Source organism: Diplotaxodon limnothrissa, linkage group LG7 (genome assembly GCF_057381915.1).
Source record: "Diplotaxodon limnothrissa isolate DT_005_m linkage group LG7, D_limnothrissa_male_GT1.1, whole genome shotgun sequence".
Lineage (NCBI taxonomy): Eukaryota > Metazoa > Chordata > Actinopteri > Cichliformes > Cichlidae > Diplotaxodon > Diplotaxodon limnothrissa.
This window is the reverse complement of record NC_140602.1, coordinates 52,062,952-52,084,859: the sequence shown is the minus strand read 5'-3', so window position 1 is coordinate 52,084,859 and position 21,908 is coordinate 52,062,952. Positions and strand designations below refer to the sequence as shown.

Here is a 21,908-nt window from a genome sequence, read left to right as displayed (position 1 = left end):
TTTATTCCCCTTTAAGTGCATTAAAATTGTGTTGCAGTTTCCATGTCCAAGTCAAACACGACTATTTAGTGTTTTTATTATAGCATTGCCGTCAAAATACCATATTTCAATTAATTTTGCACTTAAAAAGAATCTGATGATAAATATACGGAAAGGGTATTTAATAACCCCCACCCTCTTGCGACGCAGTCATTGTTTGGCCCGTGACGCTGCTTGTACACGTAGCCTAGTAGGATGTGTTCATTGAAGATGGTGGCGGTGTGTCACACTCCAGCATACTTGTAAGAATTTATTCATTTCTGTACACATTTCCGACAGCGGGTAAGAGTATATCTGCAACACAATTAACAATGTTTTACTCTAGGTGTTTTAATCTGGTGTCTGTGGCAGGCAGGGAACTGTTACCTTGTGATTAGCGCAGGCTAGTTAGCCAGGAATGCTAAGTAAGCAGCAGTGCTAATGCTAGCTGACCAGGCTGTGAACCTGTTAAATTATGGTCGACGAGTGGCCAGCGACTTGTAACTTATCGCGGTGTAACCATGTCAATGTTGAGTTTGTGCCGAAATTTTACGCCTTTCGTTACTCACAGAACTGCTGGTGTAAGGACGAATTCGGGCAGACTTTAGATGTTAGTGATTTGCTGGCTCCGGCGTTTGGGACATACGGAGCACCGAACGGTTCCCGTTAGCTGTTGTACCAATCACCGGACCTTTACCCGACTGTCGCTTAATGTGTAACACTATCTCAATGTCGTGCCAGACCAAAGAGATTTAGCAGCCATCTATATTGGAACAACTGGCAAGTAGTGATAAGAAGTAGGGAGCGTATGTCTAACAACGCTAACTTTGTGACTTTTCTAAGTTGGCAGATCTGCGGTGCTAACGATACGAAGCTTAAGAGGGTGCAACGGCTCTTGGTAAATTTATATCCTAGAGCGCCGGGAAGATCCGGGATCTCCCCGGTAGAGCCCGTCTGGCCAAATGTACTTCCCTACGTTACATTAGTTCCGTGTCTTCTTTCTCTCCAAACATCTAGCATTTGAAATGCTTATTGACAGGCCGTGTTAGCTTGACTCAACTTCCTACTGAGACACGCTCAGTATCTCTGTTTGACAAATAATATACATGGCCTTGATCTTAATACTACGTAGTGGCGTGATTTAAATGACTGTCCACTATTAACTTTTGCATTTCAACTGAGAAAAGTGTACACATGTTGTACAAGGGTAGTGGCACGACTCATGTGACAGTTACCAGTTAATGCTAAGTGTAAATAATTTTAATCATAGCTTCCACCCCTGTTTGGCTGATTTCATCCTTACCTGAACTCAAGAAACAACTATAGATGCAATGGCACTGTGGTCTCTTGTCAGTAGAGCAGTTCAGTTTGACTTTCTGCTAAAAGCTGCATTTGATGCAAAAGCAGGTGCTTTTTTTTTTTCTTTTTAAAGAAACTATTTAGCTACTCAACTTTGCAGCCTCCATGAGATCTGTGATGTTAATTTAAGTTTCCTGTTTTTGTTTATTTTTTTAAGGAAATTTTCATAAATTTCATATATTATATTTTCCTCACCTGGGTGATATACACTATACAAGTGTATAGACTTACATCAGTGCTTTGGTTCATAATATATTACCAGTAAGATGACCATCAAATGCTCTACAGACCATTTAATTAACAGTAGATAGTATACTAGTATACCAAGTATGCATTACAGTAAATCAAGTGTGTTGTATTGAATTGAGCACTATATGTATTTACCCACCACAGCATCTTGAGGGCTGATGTAGAACTTGCCACGTTGTACGTTTGGTTTGAATAGGACCACAGGCTAAAATGCAAACAAAGGTGTGGTAAAGTATCCCAAAGAGGCAGGGCTTTTTGTTAATCACTTCCTCTTTCTTGTCTCTATTCAGCTACGCCTGACTTCAGTCTTCAGTGAGATCTCTTAGAGTGACCTGGTCCTCGGACCTGTTAACTCTGCGGACATGCAGCCCCCTCCCCGGACTGGACGACCAGGAGCCTCTGGCCCTCCTCCTTCTGGGCCCAATATGTTCCGCAGGACCAGGCCTTACAAGCATGCTGCTGCAGCTCCTGCCACAATGCCTCCTGTTGCTCAACCCATGACAGACCCTTTTGCTTTTAGTAGAGCTCCTCCCCCTATGGCTGCAGGTGGCCTCCCAACAGTATCTAACAGCAACCCTGCACCAGTGCAAACACAATCTAATGCCATGTACCCTCAACCTGGCTCAGGGCTGCCTCCGCAACCACAGACACTGGAGGGTGCCACAGCTGCTGCTTCTGGAGTGACCCTCTTCAACCCTCACAGTACACCACCCCTTGGTCCAACTGGATACGTATCCTCACATAATGAACAGGGATATTTTAATTCAAGAGAACAGATACCATCTGCATCCACAGAGTCAGCACCTATGGCTACAGCCTCAGAACCTAGTCAGACACCTTTGAACCCTGAATTTCAAGGACAGTCTGGTCCTCTGCCAGTGCCCTTCCAGCCACTGCCACCGGTCACCACCTCCTCTTCCCAGTGGGCCCCTGATCACGGAAGTCGCCCCCCATCAGTTCAGAACTATTTCCAGCCTACTAGTGACCCTGTACCACAGCCATTTTATATGCCTCCACAAACCCAGATGTACCCCTCCCACAGCCCATCACCCCTTCACAACACCCCTACCCCTCCGACCCAACCTGCACATCTTCAGAATCAGGCTTCTCTTCCTTCTCAAAATCCACTAAAACCTCCTACTTCTCAGTGGCCAGACCCAAATGGTCCCCAACAGCATAATTCCCATTTCCAAACACAGAGTTACTTCAGTCAGAGCTCTGCTGCACCAGATCTTTGGTTTAACCCGCCCCCACAGGACTCGGGCTACCATCAAATGGGTACTGGTATGGGTCATCCTCAGCCCCTTCTTGACGCTGCTGGATCTCAGCCTGCAACCAGTACTGGGCCTGGGCCTAGTTCTAGTACTGTCCCAGCCCCACTTCCACATTACCAGGAATCCGGTACACTTTCAATGTTCTTCAAAGACAATGATGTGGAAAATGAGGAAACGCTGTCTGCAGAGAGAAATAAGGCAGTAAATGGTATTGCTGGAACTTTTCAACTTCACAACAACCAGCAGGCACACAGTAGTCATGCAGATGTTTCTTCAGATTACCAAGGAGCTTTTCTTCAAGATCACTCACAAGTACCTTACATGATCGATGGCAATCAACCATCACAGCGAAATGCTCAGAAGCCATCGGATTCACAGTTTGACCATGTAGAGAATTTGGAGTGTGTTCCAAACCAAGAAGTATTACCCAGTGAAATCCATAGTAATACTGCTGCTACTGCACCCCACAGTGCTGAGCAGTTTGAAACTGGACCCAACCTGGAGACTCCAGATTCAATTCCCAGACCAATGAGATCTGCCAGTGTGTCGTCCAACTACAGCAACATGAGCCATGGGAGTGGAACAGGCACTCGTCGACATCAGGGGGTGGTGGGCACCTTTATTCAACAGGAAAGCTCACGACTCTCTGATGATCCTAATCAGCCTGTCGCTGCAGCTGCAGCTGGAGGCTACTTTGAACAGATTGACACTTCTCCAGCTGGAGATGTGGGTGTACAGCAGAGCTCTCTGGAGCAAATGTGGCCCCCCACGCCTAGCCCTCCCAAACCAACCGGTATCTTTCAGGCCAGTGCTAACAGCTCTTTCGAACCTGTGCGCTCACATGGGGTCGGGGTGCGTCCTGCTGAGGTTGACAGGGCTAAAATGGTAGCAGAAGGGGGTGCAGATTGTACACCAGGTAATATGGAGCAGCCACCAGACAATATGGAAAATGTTTATGGCTCAGGTCACCCTTTGCCTGCAGGTGCTGGAGGTGCCGTACCTCCTTTGACACACCCAGTGGTCTATTCTCACTCTCGACCTTCATCCCGTGCTCATGGAGTTAATCAGCCCTGTGAGAGTCCTGCCACTACTCTGTGGGCTCAGAATGATCCTACGACCTTGGGCGGTAACATCCTCCTCGCCCCTGCTGCCCCAATAGTTCTTGCCCCATTACGAGAGCCAAGTGCTGATGTTATCCAACCTCCAGAGGATGGTCCACTGGACCTGCAGCCCTCCCAAAGAACCCAGCCACCTTCGCATCAGCACTCAGAGAATCTAGAGAACCCGCCAAAGGTGAGTGAGGCAGAGCCAAGTGACTCTCAAGGCAACCTGGGCTATGCATCTCTCCTTGTGTCTGGCTCGCTTCACCAACCTGTTTTCATTGCCCCGCCAGTGTCCAATTACAGTGTGATTCCCCCTAGTACCACTCCTCAAGCAGCCACTCAAAGTAGCCTTAGGGAAACTACCCCACCTGTGAGATTGATTGCACAGGGGCAGGGTCCCACTACCTCCCAACCAGCTTCAGTAACATGTAATCAAAATCCACTTTTTTCTCCTGGAATCCTGAGCTTCAGTGTTTCGGCTTCTAATCAGAGTCCACTCAATCTGACTCGAGACAACACAGCAGCTACGACATCAGAAATCACAGCATCGCCGCATCCCCAGCCTGTCCGCCCTCCTCTTTCAAGGGGTCAATCAGTGGCTGGAGAGAGTAACTCTGCTCTCCAAGTTAATCTGCAAACTTCTCTTGTGAATGATCCTTCCTCTAATCATAATCAGCCATCAAATTATGAACTGCTTGATTTTTCTATGCACCAATCACAAGCCCAGAGCCAGGCTTCTGGACACCCTTCCTCTCTTCACGAGTCTCCACAATCTAGTAATGGATTTTACCTACAGGTCACCAAAGATGCTCTAAAAGTGGAAGGGAATGCCTCTGTCCAGACTCGAACTTCTTCATCTACCACACAGGTACCACCAGCACCCTCTCAAACGGCTCCAAACACCCAGCAGCCCCCAGCAGAACCTCCTAAGGTATTAGATTCTCAGGCTGCACAGCACGGACAAAAAGATGCTCCTCCTGTTACAGCGAGTGGAGCACAACCCCCCAGTTACCAGTATCCTGCTCCAATACAGGGGCCATCTGCAGGAAATGCTCCTCCTCCTGGGCCTCAAGGTCCTCCAGGGGCTCCACAGACAACTCCTGCGGAGCCACCTCGCCCACCGTCCTCTGCAGGAAGCCATCAAGGCTATGGGCCTCCACCAGCACCGGGTCAGATGTATAGTGGCTATTATAATAATTATGGAGACTACCCAGATAGCAGAGCACCATATCCTTCTGGCCAATACCCACCTCCATCTGGGGATCCTAGAGCACAGCCATATTATCAAGTAAGTATAAGGTGTCCTTTTATTTAACCTAGCATGTGAATATTTATTTCCCAATTTCTATTGGTGCTCTTATCTCTTAGGCAGGACCATACAGGAACAGAGTAGATCCTTGGTATGGCAGATATGAGGGGCAGACCCAAAGTTATCGTGATACAAACTACCAGTACAGAGAGCCTCAGCCGGAGCGTCCTAACTCTAGAGCCAGCCAGTACTCTGACAGGCCATCATCCAGGTTAGTGAAACTCACAAGATTACTTGAATGGTGTGTACTGTCTTTTCACGTGTTTCTGATTTATAAATTGAGTTTTTAAGTATCTTAAGAGGATTTTGCAAGTTAAAGACTTCCCTGCTGTGATGTTGGTTTTGTTGGATGTAAAAAAATCTGTGTTAATACATTGTACTACTTCATTCATCATTACCTTATCTTTGAATTGTTTTTTTTCTCTCCCCTTAAGGCAAGGCTATCACGAGGATTACCACAGAGCAAACCAAAGTGCCTATAGTGATTATTATGCAAATTATGCCAAGTACTTTGGAGGTATGGCTCGTAGCTCATAGTGTTGAAAGCTTTGAATATTTATTTATTTATTTTTTTTCTTAATTCATGTCTTTCCCTGTCTCCGTTTCATATTTTCTGCGTAAAGGATACTATGGCCACTATGACCCCAGATATAGAGGATACTATGACCAGTCCTACTGGGCTTATGATGATAGCAGAAGGGGAGACAGCTACAGCAATCAATCTATGTATCCTACCAGGTATGCAGAGAATACTGTTTGGACATCATGGAGTTGTTATAATATTAATGTACATTTACAGTGAGTAATAAAAGGCAGTGTAAGAAGTGTTATTGTTCATGCGTGTCTCATGGAAAAAGAAAATCTAAATTCAATTTACAACATTTCACTCACAGGAAGGCTGGCTATGAGGACCAGTGGCAGTACTATCCTGGTTACGATGCTAGCTTTGATGAGGACTACCGTCGTCAGGGAGATGCTTATGGTGATGACTTTGACCGGCGCAGTGTCCACAGTGAACAGTCAGTCCACAGCTCCCACAGTCACCACAGCAGACGGAGTAGCTTCAGCTCACGATCGCAACAGGCAATTTTTTTTCCCCACATATGTCTCACAAGTATTCTGTGTATGCAGTTATCTGGCTGAACCACAAATGGAGACCAGGCCAAAATTTATGAGTAATCACTGTAGAAATATTGTTAAAGCAAAAATTAATTTACAAATTCTTTTTCCATGTATTTTTATTTATTTTTTTTAAATGTTTCATTTGCATTATAAATAATAATTCTCTCTTTGTTACAGAGCCAAGTGTACAGGAGCCAGCCTGACTTGGTGTCAGCAGCATATGATAACACATCATCCACTCTGGCTGTGGATTACTCCTATGGGCAGTACCCAGATCAGACTGATGCATCTCACAACTATAGCCAGTACTATCCCTCTGGGTATACCACCGAAAGCACCTGGATTGCCCCTGAGCAGCGTAAGTGCTGCATCACTCTTTGAAGCATTTTTTTCATTTCTAAGGGTCCTTAGCTGAGTTGAATGGTCTGATTCTCTTTGTTTTTTTTCTCCTCTAGCCCCTCCTCGTCCTGCAACCCCAGAAAAGTTCACCATACCACATCGCTGTGCTCGTTTTGGACCTGGTGGACATCTTGTTCAGGTTCTGCCAAATCTGCCCTCAGCAGGACAGCCTGCTTTAGTTGACATCCACAACCTTGAGGTATGGCTTTAACAGACCATATTTCATTGATATATTGTTTTGTTTTTTGGTTGGCTTTTTTTGTTTGTTTATTTTGGGTCTTTTGGAAGATGTTCCTGAAACTGTATTACTCCGGTTTCAATAAACCTAGCAAAATAAGCAGCACTAAAACTAATGAGCTGTGTGTCTTTTAAGGAAAAAATTCTTCCTTTTTTTCTATTTCCCATTATTTATCTCATTAAGATTATGGCGGATTTACTATAGCAGACACAAAATGTTAAATGTACAACACTAACAACACCAGTGATCCTAGGTTTCTTGGGGACAGGGATTATGGTCCTCTACCATAATCCCTGTCCCCAAGAAACCTAGGATCACTGGACTAAATGACTACAGACCCGTGGCTCTGACATCTGTGGTCATGAAGTCATTTGAGCGCCTAGTTCTCTCCCATCTCAAGACCCTCACGGCCCCCCTCCTGGACCCCCTGCAGTTTGCATATAGAGCCAACAGGTCTGTAGACGACGCCATCAACATGGCCCTACACTTCATCCTGCAGCATCTGGACTCCCCAGGAACCTACGCCAGGATCCTGTTTGTGGACTTCAGCTCTACCTTCAACACCATCCTTCCAGACCATCTCCGAGGCAAGCTTTCCCAGATGAATGTGCCTGATCCCATCTGCCGGTGGATCACTGACTTCCTGACGGACAGGAAGCAGCACGTGAGGCTGGGAAAGAACGTCTCGGACTCCCGGACCATCAGCACCGGCTCCCCTCAGGGCTGTGTTCTTTCTCCTCTGCTCTTCTCCCTGTACACCAACTGCTGCACCTCCACCCACCAGTCTGTCAAGCTAATCAAGTTCGCAGATGACACCACCGTCATTAGGCTCATCTCGGACGGGGACGAGTCTGCCTACAGGAGGGAGGTTGAACGTCTGGTGTCTTGGTGCAGCCACAACAACCTGGTGCTGAATGCCCAGAAGACAGTGGAGATTATTGTGGACTTCAGGAAGCACACAGCCCCACTCCCCCCCATCATCCTGACTGACACCCCCATCACCTCTGTGGACTCATTCCGCTTCCTGGGTACCACCATCACCCAGGACCTGAAGTGGGAGCCCACCATCACCTCCGTCATCAAGAAAGCCCAGCAGAGGATGTACTTCCTGAGGCAGCTGAAGAAATTCAACCTGCCAACACGGACGATGATGCAATTCTACACTGCAATCATCGAGTCCATCCTCACCTCCTCCATCACCGTGTGGTACGCTGGAGCCACTATCAGGGACAAACAGAGACTGCAGCGTGTTGTGCGCTCTGCTGAGAAGGTGATTGGCTGCAGACTCCCATCTCTGCAGGACCTGTACACCTCCAGGACACTGCGGCGTGCAGCCCGGATCTCAGCTGACCTTTCTCACCCTGGACACAGTCTGTTTGACCTGCTCCCCTCAGGCAGGAGGCTCCGGTCCATTCGCACCAGAACCTCTCGCCACAAGAACAGTTTCTTCCCCTCTGCTGTTGGACACATGAACAATAACCACATGATTGTCCCCGCCACTAACACATGACCCTACGCTGTGTCACTGCATCATTTCATGTTTGGCACTGATCACCACCTGCACTCATGTATATATCTTTCTACGTAGCACTCATAATTCTTATTCTCATGTATATATCTCATGTATATCTCATGCACATATCTTTCTTTCTACATAGCACTTTAATTCTTATTGTCTGCACTGAAGCACCGCAGCAATTTCCTAATGTTGTAAACCTCAACATCTGGCAATAAACCCATTCTGATTCTAAATGATCTGAAATCACTGACACTTAAAGACCACTAGATTGTATGGGTTGATTCACACAGCTTTTCCCATAAAGTAGGAAAGAGACGAGATGTCTGCTCATAGTCCCAGTAATACTGAGCAATAACCTTTGAGCAGTATGCAGGTAAACATCCTGTGCGAAGGGCAAAAGAGAGATTGCATTAGCTAGAATGCAGTCTCAAAACCATCAGCTGTTGTCTAACAGTGATTTAACTTCTTGTTAATTTGAATTTATCTTCATTCATAAAAAATGACGAGCAGATGGAACAGTATTGATGATATCCATTATCTTCTGATAGAAGCCCTGAAGTAACTGTTAGCATTTGCCCGTAAACTTAGACTGAATGCTTCTGTGGATTTTTGTGTGTGTGTGTGTGTGTGTGTGTGTGTGTGTGACCATAATCTGAAGGACATCTGAAGAATTATTATATCCTTTGCCTGTATTTATAGACCATGCTGCAGGATACCACTGATCAGGCAGAACTGCGAGGTTTCCCTGGACCTCTTGTCAAGTAAGGGAATTCTACCTTCTTTGTGTTAAGATGTATGTAACCTACTGCACAAGTGTCCTGTGGAGGGGGTGGCTACACGCAGGTGGAAAAGGGGGGAGTAGAAGTCTGGAGGGTTGGCTTTTCGGTGGTTGTGCAAAGGAAGGCGACCATTAAAGTTGGACTTCTAATGTCAATTGTTTGATTATTGGACTAACATTGAAAGCTGAATGCTCTGAGAGATACGAAGAGCTTTTTGCAAACAGCTGCAATCCATTGTTGACAAATATGAAATTGGGGCCGAAGTCCATTATAAAAGGAGAGATTGTCATGAGTGGAAAGGTCCAGGTGTGGTCATTGGCCAAGGTGTAGTAATATTTGCCAGGTGTGGAGGAACCTATGTCAGAGTACACCAGTCTAGGCTCAGAAAAGTGGATGAACCACAAGTGAAAATGGAAGAAACTGAAGAGGAAAATCAGATTAAAACAGATGAAAATCTTTTAAAGACCCCAGCAGTGGTACTTGGTGAGGAACACGATTTTTGAAAGCAAACGTGAGGAGATGGCATCAACAAAAAATGAACTGCTTGGTACTACAGAAAACAGTCCTTCTGTGATCCAGTACAAGCTAGAGAAAGAGGTCCTACACTGTCCCACTCAACCACAGATATAGAAGGACTAAAACTTAAAGTTGGACAAATAATTAAATACACAGACAAAGAAACGGGTCAAACATATGCTGGAAAAATAATCAGTCGAGCAGGAAAAGCCACTGGGAAACACAAAGTGGTACAACATGGAGTACAGTGAGCCCGAGGAAATTGCTGGATCCATGGGTTCCATTAATGTGCAGCAAATAAACAACCTCCAAGTGACACCGTCTGAAGATGCCAAGTCATGCACAGACAGAGATGAAAGATTAGTGGTGAAGGAAGACATCTTCTCACAAGCCAAACAAACTGAACTTGACAACTGGAAAAGAAACGATGTGTTTAAAGAGGAGAAAGACAAGGGTCAGAAATGTATATCAACAAGGTGGGTGTGCACACTCAAGGAAACACCAGTGGGCATTGTACCCAAAGCTAGACTGGTTGAGTACGTTAAAAAAATTTAATCGCCTTAATCATGATGGCGGCGTTAACACATTTAAGCTGCGTAAACTGGCTCAGTTACCACCGGTAGAAGCACAGAGCAAAGGAACTACATGAAATTGAATAAATGTGTTTATGGCCTGGCAGATGCTTCATTATGCAGGTAAAACTGGGTGAAAGAAACCATGCAGAAGCTGGGGGGCACAGTGTCAAAAGTAGATTCAGCTGTCTTCTACTGGCTAGATGATCTCTATAAGGTGACAGGGGTACTTGCATGTCATGTAGATGATTTTATGTGGGGTGGTTCAGACATGTTCTCCACAGTAGTCATCCCCAAACTGAAAGCTGCTTTTCAAGTTGGACGAGAAGAACATAACAGCTTCAGCTACGTCGGGATAGAGCTTCATTCTCTTCAGTACAAGAAGATATGTACATTTAAAAAAAAAAAAAAAAAAAAAAAAAAAAAAAAAACCTACAGCCTATTCCTATTAATCCCACAAGGGCACCACAGCCATGATTGGACAGTTACTGTGGGCAGCAAGACAGAGCAGACCCCAAGCACAAAACATGCTACTATTCAGACAATGCACTGCACAAACAAACTGATCAGAAAACTTCAGAGGTGGTTACACTGAGTTTTCAGTACTTGGGAGAAAGAAAATCCCTCAAATTAGTGGTGTTTAGTGTTTTCTCGATCGGAGCCCATAACACACTCATTTTCACTCCTCATACGAGAGCGTCAGCACCACGCTCTCCAAAATGAGAGACTGGGTTGCCCCAGTGTCGTGCAAAATTGCAATCGGCACATTATCTTCCTCTTTCCCACTCAGTGAGACGAGCCCTTTTGAAATGAAAGGTCAGTAACTGCTGTCAAGGCAGTCATTTCCTGGTTCATCACTGACGGGATTAGGAGCGGACACCGACCGAACGAAACCAACACTTTTTGTCTTTTTCGAGGTTTGAGCTTGCTCTTTGCGGCGAAGCAACGGACAATTAGCAATGAGATGTCCAGTGTCACGGCAATAAAAGTATTCACGACGAGTCATGGGAACTAGATCAGGGCGCGTTTGACACTTAGGAGAAACCTTTTCATGGTGCACAGCTGAAAACGAAAACTCATCTGTGAGAACAGCAGCTTTAGAAACCACCTTTTGCTCATTGAGATACACAACAACATTCTCAGGGAGACACATTTTGAATTCTTCCAATAGGACGAATTCTCTTAGCTAATAAAATCCTTCACTTTACTCGCAGCTAACCACTGGGCCACTTTAAAGTGGTTGTGATGCAAAGGCGTTAAAGTAAGAATCAACCTCACTTTCTCTGAAAGGTGACCCTAAGGCAACTTGTTTACTTGCATTGAACTGGTCAGAGGAGAATGTCTCGGAAGTTTTGCTCACGGGGTAGACATAGCATTGTGTTCCTGGGAAGGATCCAGCTCCATAGCCCTTACGCGGGGATGCATAAGCTCAGCTTCTTTGGCTTTAGTCTCAAGCTCGACCTCTTTCAGGCAAAGGGCGAGCTTGATATCCTCTGTAACCATTCCTGCCTGTAACTGACCGGCTGGTTCAATGTTTGGGACCTAAATGGCAGCAGGAGCCTCCGCCCCAGTGTCATCCATCCACTGACAGCTTGTGGGATGGTTGCTGCAGCTTCTGCTCCCACATCCACCACCAAATTCTCAGAAGCATCAACCAGTCGAGGTTTCACCTTTGCAGTTATCCCCTTTTCTACCAGCTGCTCTGCCATACACTGCTTAATTTCTGCTTTTTGTGTATTTAAGGGGACACTAACATTAAACAAATTAGCCACCAACAACAAATCTGCCTTCGTGCATCATTGCAACTTATCCATGGTGGGCCGTTGTGCAAAACCATCCACATCAAAAGTCATTGTGGCTAGTATACCCCCTACCCTACCAGAAAACTGCCAACCAAAAGCTGTAGACAAAAAGGAAGTGACGCCACCCTTGTCCCCAAAACCATACCCAGAAGCCAAATTTCAAGTGAAAGGTTGTTTTGTCCAAACTGAAAGCTTAACTCTGGGGTGAACAAACGCCAAAATAACAAACATTCAAAAAGGGAGGTGCTACCTAAAACCTAGGTGAAACACAAACCAAACAAACGACAGGTGCTACCCCTAACTGAATAAACAGGAGAAAACGGTGCCCCTATTTACATGTGATCCATAATCTATTTATTTACAAAGCTCAATAATCAGGAAAGCACAAAAATCACAGAGGGTTTTGGAGGCCATGGTCGGGTCTGCTGCTGCTGCTGTCAGTTGCTGCCCCGGGAGAACTGCTGGTGAGGGATTTTCAAAGCAGCCACATGATCAAGAAGCCAATCAGCAGCAGCCAGCTTTCCAATTAGGAAGAACCTGAAGAGCCTCTTAAAGACACAGACAGAAAAAACCTAAAACGGCCACCAGGATTCAGCTTATGGCCAGGGCCGTAACAGCAATGAAATAAATCTAATTCCTAGCCAGAGCCTAAAACTCCCTATTTATATTGAATGCATCATTGACTGCTTTTCTGTTTTAATATTGCATCTTGTCCATCAGGGAAGAGACTCACAAGGTGGACGTGATTAAATTCTCCCAGAACAAAGCATTGGAGTGTTCCCGTGATAACAACCTCTTAGACAGAGACTCTGCCCGCCTCCTCTGGGACTTCATCATGCTGCTATGTAGACAGAATGGGGTAAGACTGTGCAGGCACCACTAAACTTACCATACATTGAAATTAAGGCAAGACTGTGGCTTTTCACATTTGCGTGAGACAACGTTTTAACTCGTACTGTTTCCTCAGACTGTTGTGGGCACAGATATTGCTGACCTCTTGCTGAAGGAGCATCGCTCTGTCTGGCTTCCCGGCAAGAGTCCTAATGAAGCCAACTTGATTGATTTTAATAACGAGCCACTGGCGAGAGCCGAGGAAGAGCCTGGAGCCGGACCACTGTCTCTACTGTCGGACACTTTCATGACTGTCCCAGAAAATTTTGGCAAAGAAACAGAACGCTTCAGGGAGCTGCTGCTGTTTGGCCGAAAGAAGGTAAAATTGTACATAAGAAATGCAGTATGAGGTATTAACTTGCAAGATTTTAAATACCTGAACGTTGTTGAATTAGGATGCACTAGAAGCAGCCATGAAGGGAGGTCTCTGGGGCCATGCCCTGCTATTGGCCAGTAAGATGGACAACAGGACTCATGCCCGAGTCATGACGAGGTAAAGAAATCAGATGTGAGAATAATTAACTTTGGTCCTATTTGTTCTATGATTGTTATTATATTATTTTGTGTGTGTGTGTGTCTTTGTTGTGTAGGTTTGCTAACAGTTTGCCCATAAATGACCCTCTTCAGACAGTATACCAGCTGATGTCGGGGAGGATGCCTGCGTCAGCCACCGTAAGTGTTGTTTTACCCTCCTCCAAACACACTGGAAGTGTTTCAGTCACTTGTGGACAGGCTCCGATTGCCTAGATGACCCTCTAATATATTTACTAGCAGGCCATATATCATTCAATGGTATTCTTCACTCTCATTGGTAGTCTCTTCAGTCACTTGCCTGAAAGCTTATTGCAGGTCCTACCCACTTCACCTGTAGTCACTTGAAGGTGCCAAATATCATTCACTTTCTCTGGTGGCAATAAATCGCTTCCAGTATGTACTGTAGCTTTAGACACTTGTTTTAAAAAAAAAAAGGCGTGTTTATTTTGCCCTGGCTAACATATGTCTTGTTCCCACACAGTGCTGCGGGGAGGAGAAGTGGGGAGACTGGCGTCCTCATTTGGCCATGGTGCTGTCAAACCTCACACACACCCTGGATTTGGATACTCGCACAATTACCACCATGGGCGACACACTTGGTAGGGTTTTGTCAAGAATTCAGTAATCAAGAGCGCTGGCAACAAACATGCACCCTTAAACTCTGTCTGCACTCATTTTGTCTCACGCCAGCTTCGAAGGGCCTGGTTGATGCAGCACACTTCTGTTATTTGATGGCTCAAGTTGGTCTTGGCGTTTTCACAAAGAAGAGCACAAAGATGGTCCTGATTGGCTCCAACCACAGGTTAATGCAATAACCACACCCACGTAGCTCCAAGATGTTAAATTTAAGTCCTCACATTTTATAGTAAACATGTGTAACCTCATCTTTGTTTTTTCAGTTTGCCCTTTTCTCAATTTGCGACTAATGAAGCAATCCAAAGGACTGAAGCCTATGAGTATGCTCAGTCTCTAGGCTCCCAACCTTGTTCGCTGCCAAATTTCCAAGTGAGTTTTTTTTTTTTTTTTTTTTTTTTTAAACCAGTTGACAAACCAATAAATAATATGTATAAACCAAGAACTTTATACACGACTGCATTATTTACAGTGATGTTTATCATGTTATATTACTAAGAAGTATCACTCTCTTCTGTTCTTCTTGTTTCTCATTAGGTGTTTAAATTGATCTATGCATGCCGCTTGGCTGAGGCAGGCTTGAGCGCTCAGGCCTTCCATTATTGCGAAGTTATCTCGAAGACCGTCCTCGTGCAGCCTTCTTACTACTCCCCCGTTTTCATCAGTCAGATCATACAGGTATACACTTATTCTCCTCTTTAGCTGTGATTTTTGCCTAAATATAGTCACTTAAATACTTTGCAGCGTTGCATTCAGACAAAGGTTACTGTTACACTGTTTGCCAACAGATGTCTGAAAAGCTGCGGTTCTTCGATCCACAACTGAAGGAGAAACCAGAGCAGGAGTTGTTCGTTGAGCCGGAATGGCTGATTCGCCTGAGACAGCTGGATGGACAGATGAAAGTGAGGAGAAGGAAAAACATTGTACTCTAGTTCTGTTGTGACATAAGCAGTTGTCATATAGGGAGGTTGTGTAAACTTTTCTTCTGAATAGAAAAATAAATAAATAAATTAGGCTGTGTATAATAATTATGTGAACATTTTTAATAGTTTGTGTCGATCAAACAAATGTTTGATGCTTTGTGTTTCTTAGACGGGTCTGATTACGTACAATGCAGACAGAACAACTCCGATACAGTTTGAGTGCAGCAGCCCTAGCTCTGACTTGGACCATCCGAGCCCACCAAACAGCATGTCGCTAGATAACCCAGCCCCTGATAACCCACTCATGAGCTCATTACTGCCTGGGTCTCCACCACAGGGAGTCCAGTTGATGCCTCCAGGTTTGTTTGTTTTTAGGGGGCCTTTGGTGCATTTTTTTTTTATTTATCTGAAATGTCAGGTACATTTAAAATACATCAAATCTCATCTGTTGTATTCTCTTTTAGCTTCCACTTTCATTCTCCAAGATGGAATGGCTCCTCCTCAGTTCTCGCCTTCCAGTGATGTGCCCCAGTACTATCCGGTCCCCACTAGCGGACCACAAGCCCAGATTCCCTTCCCAAACTACCCCCCACAGGGTCCTGGCTTTGCTTCTCCCACTTTCCAACCTCAGCACATGCCTCCGCACATGCCCCCTTCTCCTGGGCACATGCCACCTGTAGAACAGCCACCGCGGTCCCCAGTAGAGATGCCGAACATCCAGTCAATGCCATCCTCACCACGTAGGACCTCACTGACTCCTCAGAAGGACTTCTATGATCAGATGGCTAAGATGGTCGGTATCTGCTAATTTTTATTTATTTATTTTTTGTAAAGAGCCTTATACAATGTTTACTTCTGCAGGGTCACGGGAGACCTCGGACTACTTCACAATCGTCATTGCATTTGGTATGTTTGTATTTCAACTAGAGATGGACCGATCCGATATTAGGTATCGGTATCGGTCCGATACTGACCTAAATTACTGGATCGGATATCGGAGAAAAATAAAAAATGTAATCCGATCCATTAAATATCACGAAAGCACCTCACAAAACTTGCAACACGCCGTAACTCGCCTCAGAACGTTAGCACGTCGGAGCAGTATGCATCACGTGATAGAGCGGCTGTGGCATGCGGGACCTGTCGGTGGTCTGGATAGCATGTGGAGCTTCGCTAGCAACCCGGCATTTCATCTCCGACAAAGTTATCCCCGAGAGAAGTAAAGCAAGTGTGTAAGTCCATCTCTGAATGTTTGTAAAGCATTCCTGCGTTAAGCTTAACAAGCGACTGCCTCTTCTTGCTGCTACTTCAATCATGAAACTGCTTAACGATCAGCTGATCGGCTTTTCTGTCGCGAGTCCATCTCTCTGGTTTGTTTTTGGCCCACTTTGCACCAGAAAGAGGAAACCAGCGGCTGAACAACAGCAGCACGTTTAAGCTTGATAAGCTGTTGTTAGAATGTATTTAATATTACTTTCTACTCGAGGATCTTTTTCTACGTAGCTGACGGCTGTAACTGTGCAGGGGTGGATCTAGCAAAGTTTAGCCAGGGGGGCCGATAGGGCATTAACAGGGAAAAGGGGGCACAAAGACATACTTTTCTTTCTTATTCTCATTTAAAATGTCTAGCTTTTAATAAATAATTATCCAAATCTTACACCCAAAGTTTTAATTTGATGTAAAATGAATAGAAGTCAATTACTGTATATAGTGACTATTAAGTCTAATATATATATACCCTAGTAAGCTATAGTACTTTTTCCTTTGGGAAGGTACCATCTGTGCAGTCTGCAATTTTGTTGAAGAAAGATGTTGAATCTATTTAATATTTCTTGAAAAATTGATTTCTGTGCATTCCCCCCCCCCCCCCCCCCCACACTGCATCAAATTAAGGTTGATTACGTCGATTAAGCATCATGAGGTGGAGCGTGAGGGGTGGTTCCCTATTTTTTTATTTTTTTTATTTTTGTTGTTGCTGGGAGTTGGAACCCTATTAGTTAGGTTGCTTAATATTTACGCTAAGTACTCTTTAAAATACCAGAATAGGGAGGATGGTGTAGGTTTAAGTTTATTAGATTGATCAGTATTGCTGAACTATGAAATTTTTTTTTTTTTTGCATACAGGTATAACAGAATAGCTTTAGTGTAGTTGTTGTTTTAAACTTGAGTATGAACTTATACAAAATGCAGCAAGATATTTAAAAAAAAAACAGTTTTGTTGATTAAAAAACACTATATCGGATTCATATCGGTATCGGCAGATATCCAAATTTATGATATCGGTATCTGTATCGGACATAAAAAAAAGTGGTATCGTGCCATCTCTAATTTCAACTGCTAGCATGTGTAATTCTACTTAATTTGTCCAGTTCTAGTTTATATTAGTCATTATCAGAACTGAAAATGAGCAATAAAAGACTGGCTGTCTATGCATATCCGCTCAGAAACAAGGCAACGCTGCTAATTGTATACAAGACATTATTTTTAGGTTGGCTTTAGATTTTTTTGTAAAATGTCCCCAAATCACTACAGTTTGCTTAAAAAGTAGGCCTGATTAGTTTTTAAAAACTAAGATGAAGATCAAGAGATTATAGCAAAGTTAAAACCTGCTGTCTGCATTTCCCAGAATGCAGCTTTTGCTGCTAGGTTTACTTTGTTGCTTCTAATATTCTCATTTAACAAAAAAAATCTGATTTAGCCCATTATCTGCAGTGGAATAAATGTTTTCACCAAGACATCCTGGAAGAACTTAAATCTAGGCCTAGTAGTTTTATTCTGACATACCCCATCTATTTAACAATAGATTTTTAGAACAGTATAGAATAGCCCTTTGTTGTCTTTGTACAGGTATAAAAAAATTGTGGGTGCTTCACACAAACTGTGCAGGAATACAATAGAAATATTAAGACAGAACAAATAAATAACAAACAGGAGGAATATATACGACATAAGAGAGGGGCACACATTCAAAACACATTTAGATTTTCTTGTTGGGAAATTAGAAATTAATCAATGTTTTGATGTTTTACTTGTATGTGTTTTCCTAAAACAGATAAAAAGATATCAGGAATCAAGTCAGTATTTATAAAACACCATCCCTGTGTAATAAGTTAAAAAAAATTATATGATGATTAAAAGAGGTTGTATCTGGAGGTCTATGCATTTCATTTATATCTGTGTTTTCTGGTATTTTCCGTCATCCAGTCATCAGGACGCCGCTCCCGTACCACCTCGGAGTCTTCTACTCACTCTGGTGGAAGAGAGCGGAGCAACTCAACTGTGGTGCAAGCCTCTCCACCTCCACCCTCAATCCCCGAGCAGCCCATTAAAGAAGAGGCCAAGAAAGTCAAGAAGGACTCTCCAAAAAAGGTTCAGTTTTACATACTGGCTCTCAGGTTTTCAGTGTGCACTGTGGTCACTGTGCTAAGTAGAATACTTATTATCTTTACACACACAGAAAGGGGTTGGCTGGCTGGGTTGGATCATTGGGAAAGGAAAGAATGAAGCTCACTTGCCAGATGACAAAAATAAGTCTGTAAGTTATAGCTTTTACACGTTCACCTTTTTTTTTTTTTCTTGTTTACATTACCTGTTCTACAAATTTCATACACTTGTTTGTACATGCGGCCAATATGAGAGTGCTGTGATCTTTGTCAGATTGTGTGGGATGAAAAGAAGCAGAGATGGGTCGACTTGAACGAGCCTGAGGAGGAGGTCTGTAAAATTGAAAATGTGTTCTCCAGGCTGGACCTGTAGTGTGCAGAAAGCCTGAAATTCTTACAAATTGAACACTTCTAATAGTTTTTCTTCTAAACTTTTAGAGCAAGCCACCTCCGCCACCACCCTCTGTCTTCCCCAAGATGCCTCAAGTTCCTGGTCCTGGAGGGCCTGCTGCACCACCGAGTAGTATTCCTCCTGTCAACATGTTTTCCAGGAAGGCAGGTGAGATGAGGATTACTCAGAGTGGCTTTTGGCTAAACAAACCTCATCCTTCGCCTTGCATAATGCATCTAAAAGTAGAAGCATGTCTTCTCTTATAGGGCGCTTTTAACTCAGATGTGTTTGTTCCCTCTCAGGCACAAAGAGTAGATACGTGGATGTTTTGAACCCCAGCAGAGCTGCTAAACCTGGCGGTCCAGCTCCTGCTCCAGCGGACATCTTTGCTCCTTTGGCACCAATGCCTATTCCTACTAACCTGTTTGTGCCTAGCTCAGGTGTGTGTCATGTGCAAGATGGCATAATAACTTGTATTCACCAGCAGCATTTGGTGGCTGTAGAGGATTTTCTGCTTTTAAAGATTGAAGTAATTCTATGTTTATTTGTATCCCTGGATTAGCTCCCGATGATCAACAACCTCTGGAAGGCAGTGAAGGAGGCAATCAGGAGCAGAACTCACCAAACACCAGTGCTGGTCCACAGGTATCTCTACTCTTTACTAGTAATCCTCATCATTCTTTATAATCATGAACTTTACTCCTGTTCTTCATTTTTAAAAGATAAGTGAAAAAGTGCATTAAAAAGACAAAACATAAGCAGCATACTGAGAAAGAATGTAAGGCAGTCATCAATAAGTACAAAGCAACAACTCTACTTATCCAAACTTCTTCTGTTGCGCTTTTTAAAAATCTGTCTAGATGTTCACCCCAATGTTGTTACCACCTGCCCCAGAAGGTCCTACAGTGCCTGATGGCTCCCATTCTGGAGAGGTAAGCCTAAGCCTCCTGTCATAATGCAACTGAAACATGATGCTCGACTGCCAGTGGCCAGTGTGCGCACTTTGCTCTTTGTAATATTAATGTAGGAGCGAAAGAACATGATATTATATGCATGTAGAATTAAAATCTTTCCTCATATTCATGTGAAACGCCTTGATAAATAATACTCCATGTGCTGGTCTAATATAATTCTTTCCATGTCTGTTTTTTCTATGAACCATGGTTTTATGCTGATTTATTCATTTTCATTCTGAAAACTAATCCAGTGCATGCCAGGTTATTAAAATGGGTTTGTTTGTTTTTTTAATTTTCCTCCTGCTGTCTGTAGCTGTCACGTTCTAGTTCAATGAGTTCTTTATCACGCGAAGTGAGTCAGCATTTAAACCAGGTACCTCTAGCTGGGCTTTAAGTTAACTCACCCCTGCCTGCCACCCTTGTAGCTCACTCCACATCACTAGTAGCATGCTTCACTGCACCCACCCAAAGCTTCTTTGCCTATTAAACCCTGCCTGTTGTCTTCACCATTACTAACTCAACATAACACAAATGGACAATAAAATCGGAGTATAGTTATATAATTGTCGCCAAAAAAAAGTGTTCACACTTCTGTGGAGTAGAAAAGATGAGAATTCTATTAACTTTGGTTATATATTGTTTTTATTGAATGGATTGACTGCAGCACTCCCAGTCCCATACCTCTAGTTCTCAAAAGATTGTCATCTCTGTCTAACCTAGTTCTGTTAGCAAGTTAAAAGTATTGAGATTTAGAATGAATTGCCTTGACATCAATTGGAGTGCCATAAAATTACACATAAATACAGATTCATGCTATCATGTTGTCTGATGTTTTCAGGCATCATTTAATTTATTTGGTTTAAGATTTAGTGCGTGTAAAATTATGTCATCTGATCTAAAAAGGGAAGTCAATATGAAAGTGTCCTAAATCTGCATTCTTTCCAGTGGCCAGCAGGGGGTTAGTCTCTGGTTGCAAGAAAAAAAATCTGATTATAAAGAAATAGAGGGGGGGAAAAAATCCTACTTCCCATGTGATTTATGAGCACAGTAGAGTTTTTCATATTGACTTTACAGTTTTACGCAATAGTTTTAATTCTTCTTCAAAACAGCATGATGTATATTTTGGAAAATGTGGTCACATATGTATCATACACATATATATATCTGTAATGCTGCCTCGCTGTGTCCTCGTGTCCTTACTGCTTCCTCTCATTTCCTTGGCTTCTACAGTGGCTTGCAAAAGTTCTCAGACCCCTTGAACTTTTCCACATTTTGTCACATTACAGCCACAAACATGAATCAATTTTATTGGAATTCCATGTGAAAGATCAATACAAAGTGGTGTACACGTGAGAAGTGGAACGGAAATCATACATGATTCCAAACATTTTTTACAAATAAATAACTGAAAAGTGGGGTGTGCGTAATTATTCAGCCCCCTTTAGTCTGAGTGCAGTCAGTTGCCCATAGACCTTGCCTGATGTTTGTGGCTGTAATGTGACAAAATGTGGAAAAGTTCAAGGGGGCCAAATACTTTTGCAAGCCACTGTATTTTATACTTTGGTCAAATCTGTTTGTGAGTTGTGTCTTGCTTTCCATCTCTGCTCTAAAGTGATGTTAGTGTGACACTGCACACACACTTCAGTAACTGAACTTGTCTTTGGACAGAGCGATCAAGCCCAGGGGAATGCACCTGCTGGGGGCGTCACCTTTTATAACCCCTCACAGTTTGCACAGGTATGAACTCCAAAGTTTCACAGTTGTGAGAGACCTTTTACAGGTTGGTTTTTTTTGGGGGGGGGTTGGTGTGGGTTTTTTTTTTTTTTTTTTTTGTGTGTGTTTTGCTACTTTTCACCCTACAATCACCTTTCCTTGCTGCTGTTTTTCCTCAGACAAGTGCACCATCAGGAGTACGCTCAGGTCGTTTGGGTGGTCCAC

At 43.6% G+C, this 21,908-nt stretch overlaps 1 protein-coding gene across 3 annotated transcripts in view; it reads left to right on the top strand.

The window, feature by feature from the left end:
• The first annotated feature begins 235 nt into the window (after nucleotides 1–235).
• Nucleotides 236–21,908, top strand: part of sec16a (SEC16 homolog A, endoplasmic reticulum export factor) — a 21,850-nt gene continuing 177 nt past the window's right edge. The window contains exons 1-31 of one of the 3 annotated variants that reach the window (XM_085359903.1): nucleotides 236–281; nucleotides 1,917–5,291; nucleotides 5,372–5,523; nucleotides 5,747–5,829; nucleotides 5,936–6,050; nucleotides 6,206–6,395; nucleotides 6,612–6,792; nucleotides 6,890–7,032; nucleotides 9,290–9,351; nucleotides 12,980–13,118; nucleotides 13,227–13,469; nucleotides 13,546–13,643; nucleotides 13,741–13,822; nucleotides 14,166–14,283; nucleotides 14,375–14,486; nucleotides 14,584–14,689; nucleotides 14,855–14,995; nucleotides 15,106–15,219; nucleotides 15,410–15,599; nucleotides 15,705–16,033; nucleotides 16,102–16,146; nucleotides 18,445–18,609; nucleotides 18,698–18,775; nucleotides 18,898–18,954; nucleotides 19,062–19,182; nucleotides 19,317–19,454; nucleotides 19,577–19,659; nucleotides 19,875–19,946; nucleotides 20,284–20,343; nucleotides 21,639–21,707; nucleotides 21,863–21,908. The exon at nucleotides 21,863–21,908 is cut by the window's right edge and continues 177 nt beyond it. In XM_085359903.1, the coding sequence (XP_085216029.1) occupies nucleotides 1,989–5,291; nucleotides 5,372–5,523; nucleotides 5,747–5,829; nucleotides 5,936–6,050; nucleotides 6,206–6,395; nucleotides 6,612–6,792; nucleotides 6,890–7,032; nucleotides 9,290–9,351; nucleotides 12,980–13,118; nucleotides 13,227–13,469; nucleotides 13,546–13,643; nucleotides 13,741–13,822; nucleotides 14,166–14,283; nucleotides 14,375–14,486; nucleotides 14,584–14,689; nucleotides 14,855–14,995; nucleotides 15,106–15,219; nucleotides 15,410–15,599; nucleotides 15,705–16,033; nucleotides 16,102–16,146; nucleotides 18,445–18,609; nucleotides 18,698–18,775; nucleotides 18,898–18,954; nucleotides 19,062–19,182; nucleotides 19,317–19,454; nucleotides 19,577–19,659; nucleotides 19,875–19,946; nucleotides 20,284–20,343; nucleotides 21,639–21,707; nucleotides 21,863–21,908 (6,835 nt within the window). In that variant the 5' untranslated portion in view covers nucleotides 236–281; nucleotides 1,917–1,988. The remainder of the gene's footprint in view (nucleotides 282–1,916; nucleotides 5,292–5,371; nucleotides 5,524–5,746; nucleotides 5,830–5,935; nucleotides 6,051–6,205; nucleotides 6,396–6,611; nucleotides 6,793–6,889; nucleotides 7,033–9,289; nucleotides 9,352–12,979; nucleotides 13,119–13,226; nucleotides 13,470–13,545; nucleotides 13,644–13,740; nucleotides 13,823–14,165; nucleotides 14,284–14,374; nucleotides 14,487–14,583; nucleotides 14,690–14,854; nucleotides 14,996–15,105; nucleotides 15,220–15,409; nucleotides 15,600–15,704; nucleotides 16,034–16,101; nucleotides 16,147–18,444; nucleotides 18,610–18,697; nucleotides 18,776–18,897; nucleotides 18,955–19,061; nucleotides 19,183–19,316; nucleotides 19,455–19,576; nucleotides 19,660–19,874; nucleotides 19,947–20,283; nucleotides 20,344–21,638; nucleotides 21,708–21,862) is intronic. The other 2 variants (XM_085359901.1, XM_085359902.1) reach the window with 2 other exon arrangements.